General features: G+C 39.5%; 1 protein-coding gene across 1 annotated transcript in view; it reads left to right on the forward strand.

Annotated features, from left to right (window-relative positions):
• RASA3 (RAS p21 protein activator 3) overlaps window positions 1–26,695 on the forward strand; it is a 161,034-nt gene extending 134,339 nt beyond the window's left edge. The window contains exons 15-25 of the mRNA XM_075265117.1: window positions 137–260; window positions 5,488–5,594; window positions 7,066–7,143; window positions 9,852–9,929; window positions 10,643–10,716; window positions 14,013–14,119; window positions 14,734–14,816; window positions 16,173–16,381; window positions 18,726–18,829; window positions 20,081–20,264; window positions 25,944–26,695. Of these exons, the coding sequence (XP_075121218.1) occupies window positions 137–260; window positions 5,488–5,594; window positions 7,066–7,143; window positions 9,852–9,929; window positions 10,643–10,716; window positions 14,013–14,119; window positions 14,734–14,816; window positions 16,173–16,381; window positions 18,726–18,829; window positions 20,081–20,264; window positions 25,944–26,019 (1,224 nt within the window). The 3' untranslated portion in view covers window positions 26,020–26,695. The remainder of the gene's footprint in view (window positions 1–136; window positions 261–5,487; window positions 5,595–7,065; window positions 7,144–9,851; window positions 9,930–10,642; window positions 10,717–14,012; window positions 14,120–14,733; window positions 14,817–16,172; window positions 16,382–18,725; window positions 18,830–20,080; window positions 20,265–25,943) is intronic.
• The last annotated feature ends 273 nt before the right edge of the window (window positions 26,696–26,968 follow it).

Consider the following 26,968-nt stretch of genomic DNA (forward strand, 5'->3'; position numbering starts at 1 on the left):
TTTTCATTGATATATCTATCCCTAAATCTCAAAAACAAACACAATTCCTCCGGGTCTCAGCAGAGGGCATTATTCTTGGTTGACAGAAATCCTTTATGCCAACATAACTGTTTTTCTTTTTTCATTTTTTTGTTAGGAAAACTTGAAGAATTATGTAGACCAGATTTTTAATGTCATCACAAAATCAGGAGTAAGTTGCCCGACTGTTATGTGTGACATCTTCTTCTCTCTGAGAGAGTCTGCTGCCAAGCGTTTCCAAGGTAAGCCTATACTTGAGTTAATGCTAATCCTTTTTCTTAGTATGTAAAGCACTTAGAACATGTGTTCTTTTAAGGAATATGTAGGAATACTGAAGAATTTGTATTGACTATCAGTGTTGATCACACTTCAGCATGAGAGCTTACTAAGCGACAGGTCCACATTCACGCACTGCTAGGCTTCTGAGAAGAGCGTTTCTTCAAGATTATTTCAACACAATTCCTAAGTGTTCTTATCACAATGCCAATGAACTCACTCAAGTGATTCATGCTGCAGAAAAAAAACCCTTCTCACATCTTCTCCATGCTGGCCAGGTCTAGTCAAGTCCTTCAGTCTGTCCAGGCTTTGCTTATTCCTTACGAGGCAAATTCTTTGTGGTAAAATCAAGGGAAAGGCAAAATAACAACCTTGTGTGTGCAGCCTGTCGAGCCTATCCAGAAAATGGAAATTATTCTCCTTATAAATCTTCAGCATCATACGCCTTTATGAAAGTGCAGACTCACGAAAAAATGATTGTTGTCTTTGTAATAGAACCAAAGAGCTCAGGCATTTCTCAGACTGGTAGTAGACATCACTGAGGTTAACTCTTAAGTTCCACTTCTCGAAAATTCTCAACATGCAACAAACGTTTATACAAGATATCCGTCCTGAAATTGTCTGTCTGAACAAAATTGGATTTTGTACTACACAGTCATGTCCATGCCATTGTTATATTTCTACAACCTAGCCAAAAAGCATCATATTAGAGACCCTTGTGAGTGAAATCAAAATGTGAGAGATGTTTTAAGATATTTGGGGGAATTTACTATGGTGACAGTACTTGAATTGTGGCTTAAAGAGATTGTCCGGGCTAAAATTGTATTTCTACACTAAGCCAAATACCCTCCCCCACCTACCTCCTAACTGAGTTAGAAAAAAATGTCAATTTACCCAAGTCATCGGAGCGGTCATGTGACCGCCCTAAGTACATTTTCAATTTTTCGGGTAACTTTTCGGGAACGTCCTCTATAGTAAACTCCCCACCCCATCATACTTACCTCTCTGGATCTTCTGGGCTCGGGACACCACTTCATTCCGGAAGAGGGGTCGGGGTAGGGCAGTTCCTCCTCTTCTTGACATATGCCGGCCTCTGTACAATAGAGTGGTGTGCCAGCATGCTCTGCAGCCGGCACTCCGGCTCTATTGCACAGGCTTGAGCAGCCGGCAGAGGTGAACAGCTCATGCCGACACTTCAGCTCTATCGAGGTGCCTGCTGACGTCAAGAAGAGGAGAAGCCAGCCCCCCAGAAGGCAGTGATATTCTGTGAGAATCCAGACAGGAAGACAGGTAAGTATGAAGAGTTGGGTTGAGTTAGTTAGTTGGAAAGGACTAGTAGTGGGCAGGCTAGCTAGGGAGAAAGGGAGGGGTTGTGAGAGACAGAGGGGTTAGTGAGTTAGAAAGGGAGGTAGTGTGAGTCAGCTCTGAGTGAAGCGCAATGCATCATGATGGTTGTAGGAAAGCAGAACAGAAAGCTACATATATAAACAAATGAAGATGATGCCAGGAGCTCACAGAGAAACTCAGAAATCACTCAAAACACTGCTAAAGGTATTTGTTTGCACTTATTAACCCATTAATAGCACTAACACCTTTTTTGATTTTTTTTTTTTTTTTTTTTTTTTTTTTTTTTTTTTACCTGTTAAACCCCTTTTAAGATAGGTACATTTTAGGAGTACAATGTTGCATCTCTTTTAGAGCATTCTTTCAATTCACAAGGGTATTTATGTCAAAAAGGTTAGCTATTGCATCAACAATTTGATGTAAAGTTATGACACAAAGTTAGTCACCTAGAAGGCGGTATAAACTTTAAACTAGACAGATGCACTAGATTTATTATCCAGCATCAACCACTGTAATAAATATGGCACATTTCAAATTGTCTGTCTAGGATTACACTGCCCGTACTCTGTCTGTTTCAGTGATGTAACTAGGAATGGCGGAGCCATAGTGCGAACATTTGACATGGGGAGGATACACAGCTCAGCACACACTATCACACATCAGATGATTAGATACAAAAGTCAGCACACATCAGAGGATTAGATACACTGTTACACAAGGTCATATTCACACAGCTTTACTCCAGATATCCATAACAACTGATCGCAGGTTTCTCACTGATATCCAAACTGAAATACAAATGATTACATGAGGTTTATGAACACACACACAAATGACATACAAAATAATCCAGTGCAAAACTGGGCAATTCTTATGGGGCTTCTACACAAACAAAAAATGAAATATACCCATGTAAAGCCGGGTCCTCCTGCTAGTATTAGAATAGAAACAACTTGTTAATACGTTTAAAGGGGTATTCCCACGTCGCATACTCACCACTCTTCGTTGCTGTAAAATCTTCTGTCTTCTTGCCTTGTTGCGTCATTGTTGGGCGGGGTTACATATGCAAAGCCAGCGGAATAGCGGCATCGCTCCTGCCGCTGCTGGCTTCATGCAGGGCAGGAGCATAGCGATGTTGCAGGCATCTGTGCCGATGTCTAACCCTCCACGGCATCCGCCTCTCTATTACAGCGGATGCCGGGTCTGTATTGGCGGCCCCTTCCCCCCAAAGGGTAAACTACCCCCCCTCCCCCTCCAGGCTTGCTCCCGTGCACTTAGCCCCTCCTCCCTCCCCCCTCAGAGAAGCAGATACATCACTTGACTTATGACCAGATAAGTCAAGGGATGTGTCAAAACAAATGAATAAAGTAAGATAGTGGACAAACAAAGCAGTTTTGCTGAAGCAGTGTATTTAGGAAAAGTCTTACATCCACATTAACAAGCAGTATAGATAGGATCCTTGTGATGGGACAACCCCTTTAATTAATTACTTCTGGCGAGTCTTCTTGTTTGTCTCATTTCCAATCTTTTAGCATACGTAACAAATGCCAAATGAATGACACGTTTTTGCAAGGAGATTATTACTAACTGAATTCTTTAAAGTGGGGACCTCAGAATCCAACCATTGTGTCCAGTAAAGGAGTGTCATTCCTGCAATGAATAGTGTGGGCACACCACAATTTATCTATTGTGCCTATAACAGATGGTATACTAAACTGAGTTACCATCCTTCTTTATCTTTCAAATAACTTTTATAGTTTTTCAATAAACAAGAATATAATAAAATGTGAAATACAATATTATACAAATCACAAAAGTTGTGATAAAATATGCAAAAAATAACAATACGGCAGCACGGATGGCTCAGTGCTTAGCTTTGCAGCCAACCTAAGACTTGAAAACTTGTGAATCTGGTCTAGTGTTTTACACCATCTCATGGTTGATTTCTGTGTGGAGTGCTGCATACGAGCACGATGTGATGTACCCAGTGAATGTTTAAATATGGAGGTGATTTCACAGAATCCCAGGCCTGCAAAAAAAAAAAAAAAAAAAGGGGGGGGGGGGGAATTGATTCCCTAGTTCATTTTGTAGAATGGCGTACAGCAAAGACAAAGGCTTTTTAGGGGGTTGTCTTTGGAGGAAAGACTTTTCCTACTGAGCTACCTTCATTTTTGTTCTGCATATTTTGCAAGATATTCAGTTTGTGAATACAATGAAGACCCCTACTGAGTCAGTCTGCATGTGGCCTTCCCACTTATACAAACAATAATAACGCCATGGTTGGAACCAAGGTGCTAAATAAAGTAGTTGTGAAACTGAGACCACACAGCAGGTAGAATATATAATAGGAAATCCTGTAATGGTTCACTGGGCTGGAATACCATAAGCCATAAGCACTGAGGCAGAGATAAATAGACAGCTTAAGGACTTAAACCATCATTTATCTGTGTATGCATGTACTTTATATGGTATATGTACATATTCATTTAAAGTATTGTAACTAAAGAATGGCAGAGTTGCCTGTCTTTGTTACCGAAAATACAAAATACATATATACAAGGTGTTAATTGCCACTAAGGAATCCGTGTTAATAATTATTGTTATATAAATAATAAAATAAATTTTATTTATATAGCACCAACATATTCCGCAGCGCTGTACAATTTGTAGGGTTCAAACACAGACCAAAAGATACATTACAAAAGAAATAGTCACTTCACACAATGGGACTGAGGGCCCTGCTCGCAAGAGCTTACAATCTATGAATATTAAGAATATACGGTTGTATGAGACCATTGGAATTGCTAATTGAGCTTAATGAAATTCTACAATATTATTAAAAATGAATATTCATGCTCTTAAAATAATTTACATTCAGCAAGGGATCATTCCTGAGAATCCAGGCTATTCCACAAGCTTGTCCTCTATGAATTAGAGAACTGACCTGTACCAGCCTTTGTATAGTTTTGTTAACACTGTCCCAGAATTACTAATAGACAGTATAGTAGTCATATACACCAGATTTATTACAGTGGCTGACACTGGATGATAAATATGGCATATCTGTACAATGTATAGTCTCAGTTTATACCACCTTTTCCTTGGCTTACTTTGAGCCAGAATTATTCAATACAATTTTGTTGCCCTGTGGTACATTAAAGCCCCCTTTTCTGAGAATTTACACCCAAATGTGGATGAAGTCGAAAAATTTTAGCTTAAACTAGATACACGACTATGTGCCAAAGATGCACCATATGTACACCAGTTATAAGGCACAATAGTAAATCTGGGCTACTGGCTTTTACTTGAAGCTGTATTGTGTTTTATATATATACCGATTTATTTTGGTACAATAATAAGTTATATTCCGCACTGTTTTTACAGTAATACGTTGTGCATTTTTTATGTGTCCTGCTTCTGTTCCCATTTATGAGAACTATTAACAATCTGAAGCCTTGGGCAATAATGAACACATATCCAGTGTATTAGTTTGTACTTTGAGATATTTACTATTTTCTACAGAACTCCATACTTTGTTTCTAGAGGATTTTACTTCTTTTTTTCATTACAACCCATTGTTAATCCGCTACCTGTCACTTCTTATGGGTTATGAATAGAAATAAGTTTTCGATATCTGCAACTTGTTAGGACTTTAGCTCAGGATCTACTTTGGTAGAAGCTGCTTTTAGAACTATCATAGTCTATATACTTTCAATATCAATGAAGATTCAATAGGAAAACCTAGAATTTCTGTCACTTTAAGATTCCTTGTAACTGCAAAATGTTGTTCTCCATTTGCTGTAAGTGTGTATGTATACTTTAACTCTTTGTGCGTTGTCTTTGTCTCAGACGACCCTGATGTAAGGTACACCGCTGTGAGCAGCTTCATTTTCCTGCGGTTCTTTGCACCTGCCATCCTCTCTCCTAACCTTTTCCAGCTCAGTCCTCACCACCCAGTAAGTGCCTTGAAAGACCCTTGTAAGCTTCAGTAATGTGTCAGAGAACTGATTGAATGAAACTCCTGCCGCGCACAAGGCACACGCTGTGCCAGACTTCATGTTTAATGTGGGGAACGCATTACCAAGTGACAGGCTGCCGAAAACCAGACTGAACTATATATTGGTTTACATTTCCATTCTTTTAAAAGATGTCTTATCAAATATATCCTTATTCATTTAGAAAATGTTACTTTTAAAATATTTTTATAAACAGCTTCAAGTATTGGGCTCTAGTGAAAAAAAAATAAAAAAAATTCACATACTGTACTGGTGGCTACCAGATATACCTACTTCATTTGCGGAGGAGGTATGAAAGAGTATTCATACCAGACACGATTTAGTGCTCAGTCACAATAATCGACGTGTGTATATATGTGTATTTATATACTGTATATGGGTTTGTGTTTATGGCCATATGTTCATTCTGGTACATCATAAATCTGTCTTCATGGAAAAAACATTCTGCAGCAGCTGCTCATCAACTTACAATAGGAGAGAACAACAATGAACTACACATACAGGTCTGCAGAGTATTGCACACTCTTTACAAATGAATACTGTATATAATATGTTCTTCACAGTGTGCGACTTGCAGATTGTAGCAGATTGTAACTTTAGTTGGTGACCTTTATAAATTTGTTTTCTGGATATACTTCTGGTTACATGCTACAGAAAGATTTTTTAAAAACCTTGCTGTAAATTGTGGAACCATAAGGTTGGGTTACCTGCAGCAATGACTGCAGATATGCTGAACTAAAAACTACCCAATTTTTTTTTGGTATTGCCGTTTTCAATGGAACAAGCTGCCAAATTTCCCTGACCAAAAAAAAAAAATCAGTATTGTGTCTATTCCTTATGGTCACACCCTTAAAGGGAGTCTGTCATTAGAATCCAACATTTCAATCCAGCTCTCCAGATAGTTTAGACTCAGTGTATTCCTCTTGTGAATTGGTATCTTCATGCTCTTTGGAGCCTTGAGGGCTTTGTCATTGCTCCAAAGAAGTAAGCTGACCTCTGCCACTCCCAAGTGAGGTACACCTAAGCTTTTACCTGTCACACTCACCGCTGCTTGTTTTCTTGGTACATGCACAGTATATGTGACTAGGGTTTCTTTTCGGAGCAGGGCTTGTGTTTCAAGCATACTCCAAAAATCCTGAAAAATCATGCTAGGGCTTATTTTCAGGGCAGGTTTTATTTTTGGAGAAACATGGTAGTTACACTAAATATTCCTTTTTGCATAAATTTGCAATGAAAGTTTTTATAGAAAATATTGAAGTGAGATGCCCAAGGATTGTCTTAGACCCAGGTGCCGAAGCTCTTTGGCAGGACAGACATTTGTGAGCTGTAGGGTTTCCATTTCTCATTTTTTTCTGTAGATGAGGAGGTCTCAAAATACTATCAGTGACTTTATTTTAACTATTTTGTGCAGGATCCACAAACTTCTAGAACCTTGACGCTCATCTCCAAGACTATACAGACTTTGGGCAGCTTATCAAAGTCAAAATCTGTAAGTATTTCAAGTTTGAATCCACAGCATAAAAATAAAAGCAGCAAATTATATGGGATGTTATAGACTTTACTAATATGCAGTGGCGTAACTACCGTGGTAGCAGCAGTAGCAGCAGCCACAGGGCCCGGGCCATTAGGGGGCCCGGTGACAGCCGCTACCGCTGCAGTTTTTTTTTCAATAGGCAGTTACGGGCCCTATTCACTTGCCGATCCTGGCTGGGCCGGGATCGGCAAGTGACACCGCGGGCCCCACAAAGGCTATCATTATACTCGGGGGTCTTTGCAGACCCCCGAGTATAATGATCGGCGGACCAGAGAGGTAAGGGAACATAAAAAACTGTTACTTACCTCTCCGCGATCCTGCCAGGCCTCCGTCCTACTGCTGTCTGACGTCTCTGACGTCACATGAACCCGGCATGCTTCCCGGGTCATGTGACGTCCGACGTCATTAACGAAGGACGCGAGAGGAGGACAGCACAGCACAGGAGCCGGGGAACAGGTAAGAAGCAACAGTGTTTTTTTTTTTGTTTTTTTTTATGTTTTTATTTCCCGGGTCTCCGATTATTATACTCTGGGGTCTGAAAAGACCCCAGAGTATAATAATTGTTTATGGGTGTCCACAGAGGAACGTAATACTGTGTACAGGGGACACTATTGGGGTTAATACTGTGTGTGCAGGGGCCACTATTGGGGTTAATACTGTATGTAAGGGACACTATTGGGGTTAATACTGTGTGTGCAGGGGACACTATTGGGGTTAATACTGTGTGTGCAGGGGACACTATTGGGGTTAATACTGTGTGTGCAGGGGACACTATTGGGGTTAATACTGTGTGTGCAGGGGACACTATTGGGGTTAATACTGTGTGTGCAGGGGACACTATTGGGGTTAATACTGTGTGTGCAGGGGACACTATTGGGGTTAATACTGTGTGTGCAGGGGACACTATTGGGGTTAATACTGTGTGTGCAGGGGACACTATTGGGGTTAATACTGTGTGTGCAGGGGACACTATTGGGGTTAATACTGTGTGTGCAGGGGACACTATTGGGGTTAATACTGTGTGTGCAGGGGACACTATTGAGGTTAATACTGTGTGTGCAGGGGACACTATTGGGGTTAATACTGTGTGTGCAGGGGACACTATTGGGGTTAATACTGTGTGTGCAGGGGACACTATTGGGGTTAATACTGTGTGCAGGGGACACTATTGGGGTTAATACTGTGTGTGCAGGGGACACTATTGGGGTTAATACTGTGTGTGCAGGGGACACTATTGGGGTTAATACTGTGTGCAGGGGCAAGTAAGGGACATAATAGAGTGCGGAGGAGGGGGTCGGTCGAGGTCTTCGGCGTCAGTTGGGATGGGGGGGGGCCCCATGTCAAAAGTTCGCCACGGGGCCCCGCCATTCCTAGTTACGCCACTGCTAATATGTCATGGCCTAGAAGCAGTAATAGTATTTTGTTTTAAGTGTAGTCTTCACCATAGTGAATTGTGAAGATTGGGCTTCCTGGCCACTGATAGGGTTTGTATATAGACATGCTGGGCAGTTAAGAACTTGGTCTTGCCAATGTTAAACAGTCCTTTGATTTATTGGTTCATTTTAAGTTGTTGAGTGCGTCATTTCTCTGCGGTCAGCTTGTTTATCACTAGCTCGCTATGATACTATGATACAACCACATTATTCATCATCCACTCCTGTTAAGCCTCATTTCATGCAATGCAGAACGTATCACCACCCATTTGTTTATATTAGTAGCCCTCTCCCCATAGAGCCATTATTTATGTTAATAGTGAGCATCTGATTGTCCTCAGAGGAATACATGGGTTATCCAAGGGCATGGCACTGGCAGCTGTAATAGAAACAGGTCTTGGCATCACTTTTCCACTCTGATGGTTGGGTAAGAGACTGAGTCACAGGAGGGATCCATATTTTCCTCTGTATTATGAATAACATTCACTCCCTCTTTCACTGATTCAGTTTCTCTCCCTATAATCCAAACTTATACTAAGAACTGTAGAATAATATTTAATGGAGACAGCAAAAATTTCTTTCAAGCATTGCTCTACATAGCCAAGCATGAATGATTGATTCTCCGGGCACTGTGTGGATGTGAGGCCTCGGAACCATGCCGTACACTTTACCACCTGTAGCCCCCAAACTGTTATATAGCAAGCAGAAGTCTATTTAACCATGTCTGATATCTTCACCAATTCTGACTTTAGAAAGGTGTAGCTGTCCTAATATTAGTATAGATGAGAACCTTCCTGTATTCTGTAGTAACCTGCTATATGACATTATGTAGATCACTGTCTACTGCCCTAACCGTCCTCTATGTTCTGCCAATGACCTCAGACTTGCATCCTCTGTCCTATTGGGAACCCCCTGAATGGAAGCGGTTACCTGCAGAAATCCATGGACCCCATAGACTATAATGGAATCCCAAAAAGTGACAGAAACCCCGAACGGAGTTCAAGTGCTGGTGTGAACCCAGCCTTAACCTGCACATTTATTTTTGCTGAACACAAGCAGAGACTGAAAATGCTCAATGCATATTAGAAAGTAGCATAAGATTTTATTATACCGCAAAACATATTTACTAATGGAGGAAAAGCTGCTTTAATAATTGCTGTACTCACCCGCTGTATTGCTGTGTATATTGCATGTCCTATACTGTTATAACCTTATTACTTCTCTTTATAGGCAAGCTTCAAAGAGACCTACATGGCTGCATTTTATGACCACTTTAATGAACAAAAGTATGCAGATGCTGTGAAGAATGTGAGTTTTCTTGAATGGCAAAGTATAACTTCCAAGAAGGTTAAACATTTGAGAATACAGTCCTCAAAAACTTACTGTATAGTTAACCCATAAAATCCTGCTTGACATAGATTGGTAACCCTTAATTACTATCATGGTGTCTATCATAATGATATGTGTATGATAGTCGTGTATGATACCATGACAGTACTTAAGGGTTAAATCAAAAGCAAAGGACTTGAAAACAAGGATCTGGGAATTAATCCTTGTAAAGGACATCAGAATTACAGTATTTTAATCAGAATTATGTTAAATTAATGAGCACAGATTTTCCTTTCGACAACAGAGGACCAGCTGTAGCTTTCCATTTTGTTACATTTATCATGAGCAGCTGGTAGCATTTCTGGCTCACTAATATATATTTATATCAATCTGATTTTAGTTCTCATTATCAATGATACATTGCATGATGGCATTGTGTACAGTATAACCCTTAGGGCTTTACTACTAGGTTGTCACCTGCAAATGAAGTTGATGTGAGTAGATCCATGTGTCTTAATTGTCAGATGCAATGTACGTGGTGAAGACACATGCCCAGAATATATTCATGTAATATGAACATGGTTGATGGACACACAAGCCATACAGTGTCACATTATAAACATTCTCCTATAAAAATTCATGTCACACAGCAGTTGCCTTTGTCATTAATTCATATTCCTTATTTTTTTTAGTTTCTGGATCTGATTTCTTCCTCGGGAAGGAGAGATCACAAGAGCATAGAGCAACCTATTCTCCTTAAGGAAGGGTAAGATTAATCCCAGGCTCCTGTGAAGAAGTAATACTGTGCTTATAGCAGTTGTCACATGAGCCCTGTCCTCCTCTATCCTAAACAAGGAGAATAGCAGATAAAATCTGCCATTGGCAACATATGTGCTTGAGGTAGATTCTACAGAAAAGCCCTGTTGTTTTCACCAGCAAAGATGAACTAGTATGCAGTAAGCTAATGTGGCATATGAAAAAAAATTTGAGATAACTATGAAACATGTATAGTTCTATACCATAGATTTAACTATTGGGCATGCAAATAAAGTATCTCCACACATGCTTGCTCCAATCACAAAACTACACTTATCTTTTCCATACACACCACTACCAGTAGTGTCGGACTTAAGGGCCTAGGGCCCACCAAAGGAACTTTTGGGGGCCCACCCAACAACTTCCATCTAATAGCCAACACCACACCTCCTTCACTGATAGCATATGTGCTTACTATCTGGCATTACTATTTTCCCAGTATGGTCATCCCCTATAGTACTGTACATTCCCCAATGGCTCTATGGCCAGTTTATGCACAGTACTATAAGGGGAATGACACGGCCATGGAGCATTACACGCATGTGCAAGATTTTAGTGAGTGAACTGCGATGCAGGATGCCAGCCAGGGCTGTCAGCAGGAATTTTGAGTCCCCCTGCTCCCTTCACAGCTTAACTCTCCGCATGGTTATATAATACTTCACCGTTTCCTCTGCAGTATATAATGCTACCCTGAGCCCCCCCTTTCCATAGGGGCCCCACATGGTATATAACGCTCCACACAGGACTGTAGAGAGTTTTATTACACTAACACAGTATAATACTTCACACTTGCCCCACATAGTATAATACGCTTTTAAGACCCCCCATACAGTATGATACCCCATAGTGTCCCTACACAGAATAATATGATCCACTAGCAGCCTTGCACAATATAATATGCCCCACACTGTATAATATGCTCTCCACATTGGTCCCACACAGTATAATGCTCCGCAGTGGCCCTCCCACAGTATAAAATGCTCTCCAGAGGCCCCCCCCCCAGTATAATATTCCACATTGTCCCCACACATTATAAAATACAACCTCAGCAGCACCGCACAGTATAATAGGCTCCCAATAGTCCATAAGAATGTCTCACAGTATAACAGGCTCCCCACACTGCTTCCCCCGTATAATGCTCCATGGTGGCCCCAAACAATATTATGTGCTACAGTGGCCCTACACACTATATGGTCAGTACCAATGCTTTCTGGCTGATGTTTTGGTCACTTTTGAATGTTGGTTGTGCTATCACACTCATGGTAGCATGAGACGACTCCATGAGGATGGTATGAGGGCCCATCGTCCACAGATGGGGATTGTGCTCACAGCCCAACACCGTGCAGGAATGTTGGCATTTGCCACAGAACACCAGGATTGGTAACTTCGCCACTTGTGCCATGTGCTCTTCACAGATGAAAGCAGGTTCACACTGAGCACGTGAAAGACCTGACAGAGTCTGGAGACGCTGTGAAGAGTGATCTGCTGCCTGCAACATCCTTCAGCATGACCAGTTTGGAAGTGAATCAGTAATGGTGTGGGGTGACATTTCTTTGAAGGGCCGCACAGCTCTCCATGTGCCTGCCAGAGGTAGCCAGACTGCCATTAGGTACCGAGATGAGATCCTCAGACCCCTTGTGAGACCATATGCTGATGCGGTTGGCCCTGGGTTCCTCCTAATGCAGGACAATGCCAGACCTCATGTGGCTGGAGTGTGTCAGCAGTTCCTGCAAGATGAAGGCATTGAAGCTATGGACTGGCCCACACGTTCTCCAGACCTGAGTCCGATTGAGCACATCTGGGACATTATCTCTTGCTCCATCCACCGACGTCACGTTACACCACAGACTGTCCAGGAGTTGGCAGATGCTTTAGTCCAGATCTGGGAGGAGATCCCTCAGGAGACCATCCACAACCTCATCAGGAACATGCCCAGGCGTTGTAGGGAGGTCATAGAGACACGTGGAGGCTACACAAACTACTGAGCCTCATTTTGACATGTTTTAAGGACATTACATCAAAGTTTGATCAGCCTGTAGTGTGTTTTTCCACTTTAATTTTGGGGGTGACTCCAAATCCAGGCCTCCATTGGTTAATAAATTCGATTTCCATTGATGATTTTTGTGTGATTTTGTTGTCATCACATTCAACTTTGTACAGAACAAAGTATTCAGTGAGAATATTTAATTCATTCAGCTCTAGGATGTGTTATTTGAGTGTTCCCTTTATTTTTTTGAGCAGTGTAATTGTCACTGTGGCCAAAACACTGTATTTTGGCGGGGACCTGGCCTAATGCTGAAAATCAAAATGGTTATCGGGCATATTTTATACAGCTATATTAGTACCGCTGTATGCTTTAAGAAGTGGTTTTCAACCTATCATGACATGCAAAGGTTGTCTGATAGTGCCTGAGATTTCAATAAAAACAATATTATACTTATGATTTTTCTTGTAGTAGTCTGTAGGCAGTGTTGCTGGTGTCAGAAGGGTCCACAAATTAGCACCCAAGATTGTCCCCCCTCCACACCTCTCATTGACTGAATCCCTCCTTTCCCTAGAATACATGCAAAAGTAGAAAATTACTGTGAAACACAAACACATTAGGTATCCCTGTGTCTGAAAGTGCTCGGTCTACTGAATATAGGATCTGCAGTGCTCCTGTTCCATCGGGAAGGGGTTAATAGGAGCACTGCAGATACCCTATATTCAGCCAGACTGAATTCCAAGTGGGGGGAAAACCCCCCCAGTCTTCAAGCTCAGGGAAGGGGCAGACACACAACCAAAACACCCCCTCCCCTTCCCCAGCACCCAGCATCTACTGCACCCAAAAACTCCGACCATTTTAATTTTTGAAATTTTCCAGTAGCTGCTGCCCCCTAGGCTTATACTCAAGTCAATAAGTTTTCCCAGTTTTTTGTGGTAAAATTAGGGGCCAAGCCATATTCGGGTCGACTTATACACGAGTATACACGGTATTTCTAAATCCTGGTAAATCCTTTAATATTCGCTAACTTCCCCCCTCCCTCTTTGACTCTTGTATCTGTTGTTAAGCTTTCTGCATCCACTTCACGGTATATAAACATAGAAATATTCAGACTTACAAATGTTTTCCTTGCTATTTCTTGCAATGTATGTTTTGTAATGTGCAAGCATGAAGAAATGTAGTAACTGTGTTTTATGATTTGATGTTCTCTCTTTTTCCTGTACTTAATAATGAAATTAGTTATTCTTGTACCCTTCACATAGATTTATGATCAAAAGAGCTCAAGGGAGGAAGCGTTTTGGCATGAAAAATTTCAAAAAGAGATGGTTTCGACTAACTAACCATGAGTTTACATACCAGAAAAGCAAAGGTAACTCATGCGAAAATGTATTTTTTTAAGTTATAATCTTAAGTGTAGAGTTTAAGATGTTGCTAAAATAACTGTTTAACTTAAAAACCCCGTTCAGACACTTGTATCCAGATTCTTTATGTATACTGGTTTTACGTCTAGTTTTTATATCTCCAGAAGCCTGCTGACCCATGCATTTTATTTATAAAATTTACAGGACCTGTCTCAAGTGTTTTCCAATAAATATAAGAGATTGGTCAGGTTAGGCTAAGGCCCCACAAAAAAACACTGCAGGAAAAATCTCGGCAGCAATGCATTGCGGTTTTTCCTGCAGCGCTTTTTAAAGAAAGTCCACAGAGGTTTCCTATCTGGAAACCACCAGCTTTTCTGTAGGAATAATTGACATGCAGCCATTTCCAAGTTGCACTGGCTGCAAAACACTTCTTTTTTTTTTCCATGACGTTTACGCCACATGGAGCCCCGGCCTTAAACGGCATTAGCTGTGATCGAAACTGTGCAACCAATTGGAAAGGGGGATTTTATTAACAATTACATTTATTTCATAAAGAAAAATTGTGGAATCTGCTGTGTTATTGTATAAATGTTGCAGTTGTTAATGCTCTGGTTTCTTGCAGGTGATCATCCACTCTGTAGTATTCCAATTGAAAACATTTTAGCCGTAGAAAGAGTAGAAGAAGAGTCATTCAAAATGAAGAATGTAAGTATTTAAAAAAAAACAAAACAAAAAAAACACAACCAAAAAAAACCTGCTGTTGAACATTCAATGTGGATTGAATAGGTCATCAGAATGCTTTGAATCACCATTTTATATAAGTTACATGTAATTACTATTTTATTAATTCATATTTTATAAGAATTTTTTTTTATTTTCCATGTCACCATCTATATTGCAAAATCAAATGAAGTAGCAGTCAATTATTCTTACAGAACAGGATAACAATGAATTAAATTATCTATATACACATAGGGTACATCTTACAGAGCATATACACACTTTCCCATAAAACTTGACAGGGCTGCTATCCCACTCATGTCAGCCTGCAGGACTAAGCTTAGGTTCACATCTGTGTTGGAGTCTCCGCCTCAGATTCTGCCTAAAATAGGTGGAGAGAAAAGTTCTGCAAGGAGGAAACTTGGCAGACCCCATTATAGTCTATGGCAGTGATGGTGAACCTATGACAAGATGACATGCCAAAACATTTTAAGTAAAACACATCTGCAGCTACTTATTGTATTATTGCAATAAGTAGCTGCAGATAATTTGTTACTCGCCTGTCTACGTTCCTGTCCTGACTGCCCTCCACGGCCTCATGAAGACGGTGCTACACTGATGTCATGACACTGGCTACAGTGCACCCTGGAGACGGCAGTGGAGAGCGACCAGGACTGGCGTGTGGACAAGTGAGTAAAATGTATCAGTCACTACTCTGTGTGGGAGGTTAAAGGGGCTTGCAAAAGTATTCACACCCCTTTAAACTTTTTCACATTTTGTCACCTTACAACGACAAACTTAAATATATTTTAAACTGAGATTTTAAGTGATAACCAACACAAAGCAAGATAATCCTTTAATAGTCCCACAATGGGGAAATATCAGTGATAGTTTCATAGATGGTACAGTAGTATATAACAAGAGAGAAACACATACAAGCTCATGGCAGATAGAGAAATCCTAGGAATCATAGCAACTAAAAAAGAAAGAAACACAGACATACTGCAGGATCATTTAGTTCTCAGTGCGGAGTGATGTTATTAATAATACAGCCCGACTGTGGTTGGAGGACATGAGGAGGGGGGGGGGGGTTACAGCATGTAGATATAACAGGCAGAAACGTTTTTTTTTGCAGAGGTGGGGGACATATGCATAAGTAGCAGATAATTGTGAAGTGGAACAAAAATGATACATAGTTTTAAAAATTTTATTCAAATAAAAATCTAAGAATTGTGATGTGCAAAAGTATTCAGCCCCCTGTACTCTGATACCACCAAATAAAATCCAGTGCACACACAGATCAGTTGAATTAGTAAACCGTTCAAGTGTTTGTCTTTTTAGATGTTTCAAGTCATTCAGCCTTCAAGAACCTTATATATTCAAGCAAATAACTGTGTTGAAGCCAAGGACTGGATAGACATCCTCACCAAAGTTAGCCAGTGTAACCAGAAACGCCTCACTGTTTACCATCCTTCAGCCTACCTGAATGGGCACTGGCTGTGCTGTAAGGCTACCTCCGAGAATGCCCCTGGCTGCAGTCCATGCACTGGGTAAGAAACTGTGATTTTGCATGACTGTCTAACCTGTAGGAGATGATGGTAGTATTTCATGATCATGGTAGTTTGGGCTTGCTCTCCGACCTGTATTCTGTATGTATTTACTTACACTGCTCAGAAGAGAGCTGCTCACAGACAAGACACAGGATTGTCCTCCTCTATGGAGTCTAGCACCAGGTTCAAGTAGAGGTGCAGAAAGAGTTCTTGGGGCAGATTAAATAATTTTTATGGATATCTGATATATGCCCCATATTTAAAGTGTCACCGGCTCTACAGAGTTTTCCTTTCTCGGTTCTTGTCACAGCTTTATCTATATATGTTCTTGTAATGCTTTTATACTGTACAATGAATACAGTATACAGTACAGTGCAGACGGATCAGCTCCACTATACAATCTGAGCATTTCTACTGAGTGAGGATGTCTTTACTGTGTACTGAACGTCAGTATTATACAGTACATTATTAAAGAAACACTCACTGAAATAGTTTTAGATGTTGGAGCAGATCTATACATTCAAACAATAAAGAATATAATAGATTAATAATAAAAAAATATATATATTTGCTGCACATGGACATATGGGAAAAATTTAATAAGGCTTAGTTCACATCTGTATTAGGGTGCGTTCACGCGATGTAACGTGCCGCGTGATATGGCACGTATACGGCGTGTGAGAGTTTGCGCGCCGTAAACGCTCACATTGATTTCAATGGGAGTTAGGATCGTATACGCTGCATTATTTTGCAGCGGCGTATACGATCCTAACTCCCATTGAAATCAACGTGAGCGTTTACGGCGCGCAAACTCACACCGTATATGTGCCATATCACGCAGCAAGGTTTAAAAAGATCCCACTGATGTTTGGATGCAATCAAAATTTATTTGAGACAATTGTAGAATTCACAACAGATGGTGTACATGTGAACGTTTTCGGCTCGGTAAGGAGCCTTCCTCAGACTCAAAATGAAGATCTATATGCCAGGAAAGTGATACTGGAACAATATTCACAATTAGGGCGGGCGCCCCTAGTCTTGTAGTCTTGATAGGCAGATTAAAACTGAGCTGGGGCCAAAGTCCAATGGAGTCCCTCGACTGCTTCTGTTAGGTGGATATAGCGTATAACGTTGGTAGTGTCTAGTGGAGGCCTCCACTACAGAGGCAGTCGAGGGACTCCATTGGACTTTGGCCCCAGCTCAGTTTTAATCTGCCTATCAAGACTACAAGACTGGGGGCGCCCGCCCTAATTGTGAATATTGTTCCAGTATCACTTTCCTGGCATATAGATCTTCATTTTGAGTCTGAAGAAGGCTCCTTACCGAGCCGAAAACGTTCACATGTACACCATCTGTTGTGAATTCTACAATTGTCTCAAGTAAATTTTGATTGCATCCAAACATCAGTGGGATCTTTTTAAACCTTACGGAGACGATTGGGACCCTATCCCACTGCAACTATTCCCAGTGTTTTAGTCACACCTGTATATATCACGCAGCAAGTTACATCGTGTGAATGCACGCTTAATATGTGATATCCATCTGAAATTGGCAGACAAATTTCAGGTGGGCTTTTTCCTCTACTGGTTTCATTTTTAAAACGATGGGCACCTAGCGGACCCTTGTATAGTCAATGGAATTCACCAGGCTCCACTCCACTGTAACCACTATTACAGCAGTCTGCCTGTCCATCCTACAGATCCAAATGATGGATCAGTCAACACTAGTGTGAACTTACCGTAATACTCCCTTCCCAATATTCCTTCTCTGTGCTGCTATCAGATCATTTTTCATCAGGGACTATATAAATGTGCCAGGATGTTAAAACAATATCAGATTAGATATGGTATAGGTTTTTGTAACTTCTAATGGGAAACATGGCAGAGATGAATTATATGAGATGGACTTTGTGAATGAATCCTCTGTCACTTCCCCCCCATATAGTGGTCCATAGTGCAAGGGCTTCATAAATATGATGCTTCAATCAAACACAATATGCTCAAATATATTTACACCAGGATAAATACATTGGGATTTCTTGGAGATTAGTTTTTACAGAACAATTTGACTATCAGTCTTAAAAATTAAAATGATGTTGCTTTCAGAGAAAGCTGGAGCAGTATTCTGTATGTTACACGGAGCAGTTTCCTCTGTGTTACGCGGAGCAGTTTCCTCTGTGTTACGCGGAGCAGTTTCCTCTGTTACGCGGAGCAGTATCCTCTGTGTTTCACGGAGCAGTATCCTCGGTGTTACATGGAGCAGTATCCTCTGTGTTACACGGAGCAGTATCTTATGTGTTCATCCTTAACAAGTGCATTTACATATCTTGTCATACTGACTACAGGGGCCTACCAGCAAATATCCAACTTGTGATTGATGGAGATAGAGAAACAGAAAGGATTTACTCCCTCTTTAACACATATATGCCCAAGATGGAGAAAATGCAAGGTAGGCACGAATTTTATAGTTCCAGTCATATGTATTTAATATATGTGGGGGAGGAGTTATTGCTTAGTATGAGCAGATATAACGCAATATGTGCAATATAACATGTATGGATGTGGGTAGTATTTATAACAATTATGCACATGGTTTACCTATCCGCTCCCACCTACCCCTCCCCTCCCCTTCAAAAAAAAAAAAAAAAAAAAAAAAAAAAAAAAAAAAAGCAAATTGTGTTTATCCTGAACTGGAGCCCAACTTAGACAATGCAATATTTTTCTCATCTGCGCCATCTGATAAATTCATGTTATGCAGCACCAATATATTCTGTAGCACAGAATACCGCACACATTGTCACTGCTCCTGTTTTCACATGCAGCACATACAGACAATGATATTGTCCTAGATCAGATTCAACACTAGGATACAAATGTCAATATCTAACTATTATATTGATTTCTGACACTCGTCATATTTACAAACTATTGAATTATACACTTGGAAAAGCGATTTCCATAAATATGAATTACAAAACTTGACTTGTGAATAATTTTTACGGATTGTTACAACATATTTGGGATGTTTACTGGAAGAATTGTATGAACACAGTGGGAAAATGATGAAAATGTGGCCCTGTGGTTATCTTTCTAGTCTGCAATACTGATGCCAAGTATTGAAGCCAACCATCTGCATGCTGTTTTTACGTTCTCCACATTATTACTTGGGATTTTGCTGGGTGCACCAGTTTCCTTCCACACTCCAATACTGGAAATTAAACTGGTTTCTCAAGATACGGGGTCTAATGTGTACTGATTGTTTGCTATATTGTACCAATGACAGTGTAATGTATGTGCCTGGAGTCCATGTAGTTTAGCTGTACAGCTGTCTGTGAGATGTATTAGATCTATATACAAGTATCCAGCCTCAGAATGTGAAAAAGAAGGGTTAGGAATTGAAGCATAAAGTATATTAGAAAGTTGTATACCATTCCCTTATTCAGTGAGTAATATTTAGACCAAACTAGAAAGCCTTAGTAGATCACTTTGAAATGTAGGAGGCAAAAACCACATACAAGATCCTACATTTCTCATTGTAAGGGAAACAGCGGAAAAAGCCCCCGTCGGGATGTGCTATAAATATAGCTCTTCACCATATCACTTGGTTAGTATATACTATTCGGTTGCACAGTAGAGTTTTATAGTAAACTTGCATATCCTGTGTTAATATAACTGAATCCTGTTTTGGCTGTTTTGCTAGAGGCTTGTGGTAGTAAGTCCGTGTATGACGGTCCGGAGCAAGAGGAATATAGTAGCTTTGTCATCGATGATCCTCGAGAAACCTACAAAACACTATGTAGCATCATAGAAGCTGTCAAAACATTGGAAGAGGAGCATGCACAGTACAAGAGGGATAAATTCAAGAAGACAAAGTATGGAAGCCAGTAAGTACAGGTTTTATGCTTCATGTTAAAAACACTTCAGTTCTAGCCATAACTTATTGCTGCATACTTCAAAAACCTCAAGAATCATGTTATTGATTTTAATAAAATACAGTAAGGGGTCATTCATACTACTGTTGGATGTCTGTTATAAGGTGCAAAAACAATAAAAAATCGTAAAGGACATTAACGGACACTAACTGATGTTAATGTGTCAGTGTTTTTAACTAGAGAATAGAGAGATACCGAGCACACTTATAGTGTAGATGGTCTATTATAAATATATAGATGAATTATCTGGTGTTTATGAAAAGAACTCAGGACCTGGTGGCCTCTCACCTGATCGGGTTGTGACTCCGTTCACAACTCCGTTTTCAGCAATATTAGGCTTCGTCAGAGTGAGAGTGGCAGCACGTCTCTATAACACTGGTCAAAAACCAGGAGGATGCACCAATGGAAGAACAAAAGGACGGCGCTCTCAGGTCCAAAGGAATTTATTCAAAAAGAAGATTGCACAACGCAAAAACAGTTGCCGCGTTTCGGGTCGGAACCCTTTATCAAGTGCGTAACTAGTTAAAAACAATAAATATAGTATATGTATAAAAAACATGAATATACAAAGACATAATTTAAAAAACAAATTAGCTTGTTAAAGAAAAAAACAACAGACCACGACGTTATTAGGCAAGAAAATCATTTACCTATAAACCCAGAACCTATAAACAAATCCAAGGTATATTATATGAATTCTGAATTAAACTCAGGTGATGTATTACACATCATTAGTCATAGACAAACTATTATATATTGATCATATTATTCATACTCGAGATAACTATAGATCCTTAACATCCCATATGTTCAGTGACTATTATTATATTTCATTAGAACAAGATTCCAGCAATAATATTGTCTTACCTTCACTAATCGAGCTTCACTCAAGCTAGGAAGAAATAAACTCTATCCAGAGCGCTACTCGGCCTATTTAACCGTACCGCTCCATGTGCCACTTCCGGAGGAAAAAGATGCGGTCCAAGCTGGAACGTATGCTCATTAGCTAGATGTTACGAGCCTTTGTGCAAATTTTTTCGCCGGAATATTCTATCACCACAAGAGCATGGGCACTCCGCCCGCACCAGAGAAACCAACAGTACGGGCTAAGAAAAAACGGTGGTACGACCTATAATTATCAAGAGTCGTATAGCTAAGTATGCAAATGTGAATAAAAAATAAAATAAAAGGAAGTCATGCGGTTCAACCTGGAACGCATGAACTTCTGCGCATGCGTAAAAGGACAATCTGCTATACGAGTCATCTAAAAGAATTCATAGTGATGATATTTGCCTAGGACGTAACATAAAAGTTTAGAAAATGATTCTATAATTAGAAAACATAAAAATCTATATGATTACATTCCTAAAAATATATATATATATATATATATATATATATATATATATATATATATATATATATATAAATATAGCCCACCATGTTCATGATATACTCGATATTGGTACATTAAATTTCTATCTGACTATTATACAAATTAAAAAATGAAAAATAAATTGAATAATTTAAATAGTTTAAAACATGCATTTCAACCAATTATATAGGCCCTTCCCTAAAAATACACCTTTTAGTTAACAGTATACATTAAGAATGACCAAAAGGATTATACAAGGTAACTCATCTGTTTACATCCTCAGTTGCGATATTTAGGCCCGCTGGATGTAATGTATTAAATTTAAACATCCAGAACATCTCTTTTTTATTTAGCTTACTCAGTCTATCACTATTACCCGAGGGAACCCAGTCAATTGGTGTTACCAAAAATCCGCTGAAGCTTTTGTTGTGATGTTCAGCTGCATGTCGCGACACACTATGTTTCATGTAACCGTTTGTGACATTCCAACGAAATTTTTAGATTAACCCCTTAGCGACCCTTGACGTAACTGTACGTCATGGGTCGCATGGGGATGTATGGAGCGAGCTCACACGCTGAGCTCGCTCCATACACGGCAGATGCCGGCTGTATAATACAGCCAGGACCTGCCAATAACAGCAGCGGTCGGTGCCCGAGCCGATCGCTGCTGTTAACCCTTTACACACTGTGGTCAAACGCGACCGCAGCGTGTAAACAGCGCAGGCGGCATGGGCGCCGCCATGTTTCCCCGATCGCCGCCCTCCTGAACGTCACATGAGGGCGGTGATCGGTTGCTATGACAGCCGGAAGCCTATTGAAGGCTTCCAGGCTTGTCTCTGCACGAGATCTATTAGACGATGCCAGAGGCATCAGAGGCATCGTCTAATACAAGTGCTGCGATTTTCCTATTCACTGCAATACTGTAGTATTGCAGTGAATAGTATGAGCGATCAGACCCCCTAGGTTTCAAGGTACCTAAGGGGTCTGATCATAAATGTAACAGAAGAAAAAAGAAAGTTTTTAAAGTATTAAAAAAATAAAAAATATATAAAAGTTAAAATCACCCCCCTTTCCCTAGATTAGCTATAAAAGTAATTAAAGAACATTAAACATAAACATATTAGGTATCCCCGCGCTCTAAAATGCCCGAACTATTAGAATATTAAAACATTTATCCCGTACTGCGAACGGCGTAGCGGCAAAAAAAATAAAAACAGCCAAAAAGCGTTTTTTTCAACACTTTGCCTCCTATAAAAAATTGAATAAAAAGTGATCAAACCATCAGATCTTTCCCCAAATGGTATCAATAGAAACGTCATCTTGTCCCGCATAAAAAGACACCACAACCAGCTCCATACATGGAAATATGAAAAAGTTACAGGTGTTAGAACATGATGACACAAATTTTTTTTTCTATTTTGCAAAGTTTATCATTTTTTTAAAATTATCAAAACATTTCAAATACTATATAAATTTGGTATCACCGCGTTCGTACTGACACGTAGAACACAGGTAACATGTCATTTGTACCAAACAGTGAACGCTGTAAAAATTAAACCCATAAGAAAATGGCGCAAATGCATTTTTTCTCCAATTGCACCTCATTCTGAATTTTTTTCCAGCTTCCCAGTACATTGCACAGCATATTGAATGATGCCATTACAAAGTACAATTTGTCCCGCAAACAATAAGCCATCATGTGACTGTGAACTGAAAAATGAAAAAGTTATGGCTCTTGAAATGTGAGGAGGGAAAAACGAAAATGCGAAACCAAAAAATGGCCTGGTCCTTAAGGGGTTAAAATACCATCTGTATTGTATCTGATTGTACTTCGTCATTTGTAATATATTTATTGGAATGCCCATGTGGCCTCCAATATATAGGCAGAACATCTAGACAATTAAGCGAGCGTATCAACAAGCATCGCTCGAATGTCACAAACGGTTACATGAAACATAGTGTGTCGCGACATGCAGCTGAACATCACAACATTCAGCGGATTTTTGGTAACACCAATTGACTGGGTTCCCCCGGGTAATAGTGATAGACTGAGTAAGCTAAATAAAAAAGAGATGTTCTGGATGTTTAAATTTAATACATTACATCCAGCGGGCCTAAATATCGCAACTGAGGATGTAAACAGATGAGTTACCTTGTATAATCCTTTTGGTCATTCTTAATGTATACTGTTAACTAAAAGGTGTATTTTTAGGGAAGGGCCTATATAATTGGTTGAAATGCATGTTTTAAACTATTTAAATTATTCAATTTATTTTTCATTTTTTAATTTGTATAATAGTCAGATAGAAATTTAATGTACCAATATCGAGTATATCATGAACATGGTGGGCTATATATATATATATATATATATATATATATATATATATATATATATATATATATATATATATATATATATATTTTTAGGAATGTAATCATATAGATTTTTATGTTTTCTAATTATAGAATCATTTTCTAAACTTTTATGTTACGTCCTAGGCAAATATCATCACTATGAATTCTTTTAGATGACTCGTATAGCAGATTGTCCTTTTACGCATGCGCAGAAGTTCATGCGTTCCAGGTTGAACCGCATGACTTCCTTTTATTTTATTTTTTATTCACATTTGCATACTTAGCTATACGACTCTTGATAATTATAGGTCGTACCACCGTTTTTTCTTAGCCCGTACTGTTGGTTTCTCTGGTGCGGGCGGAGTGCCCATGCTCTTGTGGTGATAGAATATTCCGGCGAAAAAATTTGCACAAAGGCTCGTAACATCTAGCTAATGAGCATGCGTTCCAGCTTGGACCGCATCTTTTTCCTCCGGAAGTGGCACATGGAGCGGTACGGTTAAATAGGCCGAGTAGCGGATAGAGTTTATTTCTTCCTAGCTTGAGTGAAGCTCGATTAGTGAAGGTAAGACAATATTATTGCTGGAATCTTGTTCTAATGAAATATAATAATAGTCACTGAACATATGGGATGTTAAGGATCTATAGTTATCTCGAGTATGAATAATATGATCAATATATAATAGTTTGTCTATGACTAATGATGTGTAATACATCACCTGAGTTTAATTCAGAATTCATATAATATACCTTGGATTTGTTTATAGGTTCTGGGTTTATAGGTAAATGATTTTCTTGCCTAATAACGTCGTGGTCTGTTGTTTTTTTCTTTAACAAGCTAATTTGTTTTTTAAATTATGTCTTTGTATATTCATGTTTTTTATACATATACTATATTTATTGTTTTTAACTAGTTACGCACTTGATAAAGGGTTCCGACCCGAAACGCGGCAACTGTTTTTGCGTTGTGCAATCTTCTTTTTGAATAAATTCCTTTGGACCTGAGAGCGCCGTCCTTTTGTTCTTCCATTAGTGTTTTTAACTAATCCATTTTATACTGTCCGTTTCCATCCATTGTACGTCCGTTAGCCATAGACATTAATGTTACAAAATAATGAACACTAACAATGGTAGTGTGAACGTCCCCTAAGAAGCAGAAGTTTTGAGAATAGATTCAAGAATTGACATTTAATTGTCTTTGATGTGGTCTTGGGGCTTTCTTGTAAGATATAATATTACAGGTTATAGGTAGTAGATGACTGGAAGTAGGCTGTTTGCTATCCAGGTATGGACTCTGTACTGTATTCCAAATATGCCTGTTATTCAGTTGCATTTTCATGTAAATCATCACTTCATTCATATACAAATGAGATGAAAAGCAGACATATCTTTGGAAACTGTAGAATCCCCTCTACAAGGAACTGTGATTTAGATTTATAACTATTTTACTGCTGACAGACTCCCTTTAAGTGAGACCTGTAGGCTTACACTAGTCACAAGTAGCATTCTTTGGTTTTGTAAACAGTCTAGCACGTGTTAATGCAGTTTAGGTTTATGCACGACCTTAAAGGCATTGTCCAGATGCCTGACTGTCCATTTAGAATTGCAGCTTATCCCCAATTAAGTATTTCAGACTGAGCTGAAATGCCAGATATAGCCTATGGAGAGATTTGGTGTGCTTTTCTTTTTTAGCATACTGTTTCCCTTATATTTCTTGTGACATGTCATGCTTGTGTTCACTTTTACTGGAAATTAAAATAAAGGGCTGTAAATGAAAGTAGGTCTTTGAGAGTATGGTTTTGCAGATGTAATAGTTGGGCTGTGTTCATACACCATTACCGTTTACTTGATACGCTGTACTTGAGATTTGTCTAATGGCTTCCTTTTCATCTTTGAAGAGAACATCCGATAGGAGACAAGAGTTTCCAGACCTACATCAGGCAGCAGTCGGAGGTGTCCACACATTCCATTTGACTTCCCATGGAATGCACTTCAAAAGGAAATGGCCCTATTAAAGATGTCCTCACGAGATCCAGCACTGTAACACAAGATTTGGAACTGAAAAGGCAAGATGTGCTGAGTCTTCGTGAGTGTTTTGTGGACTGTTACAAGAGTTGCAATGCACTTTATTCATCTGTGAACAGATGACAGAACTTTTTTTTTTTATTTTCTAACCATATGCCATAACTCTCCAGGACTACTCCACATGTGGCTCCTTTGCGTTTCTGATACTACTTGCATTCCTTGAACAGCTCCTCACATTTAGCAGCATTAAGTCACAAGAGGGCTCTGAATTGCAGGCTTCCCTGCTTGCTTCTTACTCAGGTCCGCATTACTGACACATGAATATTAAGAATTTGAAGATGACTTGACTCGGCCATTAAATCGAAGAAGATTTGCAAATGAAACTATACATCCAGCATAGGACTTTTGTGCTGTGGCGATAAGAATGAATCCATACTAATGTGCCATGACATTTATGGTATACTTATTGAGTAACATATTCTTCATACAGTGTTCATGTTAGCCAATGCATTGCCCTTCACTCCATACATATTTGAAATGAACAGAAAACTCAAGTACCTCCTACCCACTGGACCAATCATTTCACTGTATACTAGGATTTCTGCCTGGCTAGGCTTCCATTATTTTTCCTGTTTTTCCATGAAGATGGAAACCCTGATGCAGAGATACATAACTGCGTACATTAACTGGTTTCTATATTAGAATATATAGGTAAATACAAAATGTTAAGCTTGCAATTTGTTATTGCCTATACAGCAATATTTGCCAACATTTTCAAGACCACTATTCTGAAGGTAGAAGATTGCAGCACAGCCAAGCCCCCTATTCTGCCAACTAATCCTCTTTTTGCAGGTGGTTTTGCTCCCTTTATGTCCCACCTCTGAATGTGACTTTGAGC

This window comes from Leptodactylus fuscus, chromosome 2, assembly GCF_031893055.1.
Source record: "Leptodactylus fuscus isolate aLepFus1 chromosome 2, aLepFus1.hap2, whole genome shotgun sequence".
Classification (NCBI taxonomy): domain Eukaryota; kingdom Metazoa; phylum Chordata; class Amphibia; order Anura; family Leptodactylidae; genus Leptodactylus; species Leptodactylus fuscus.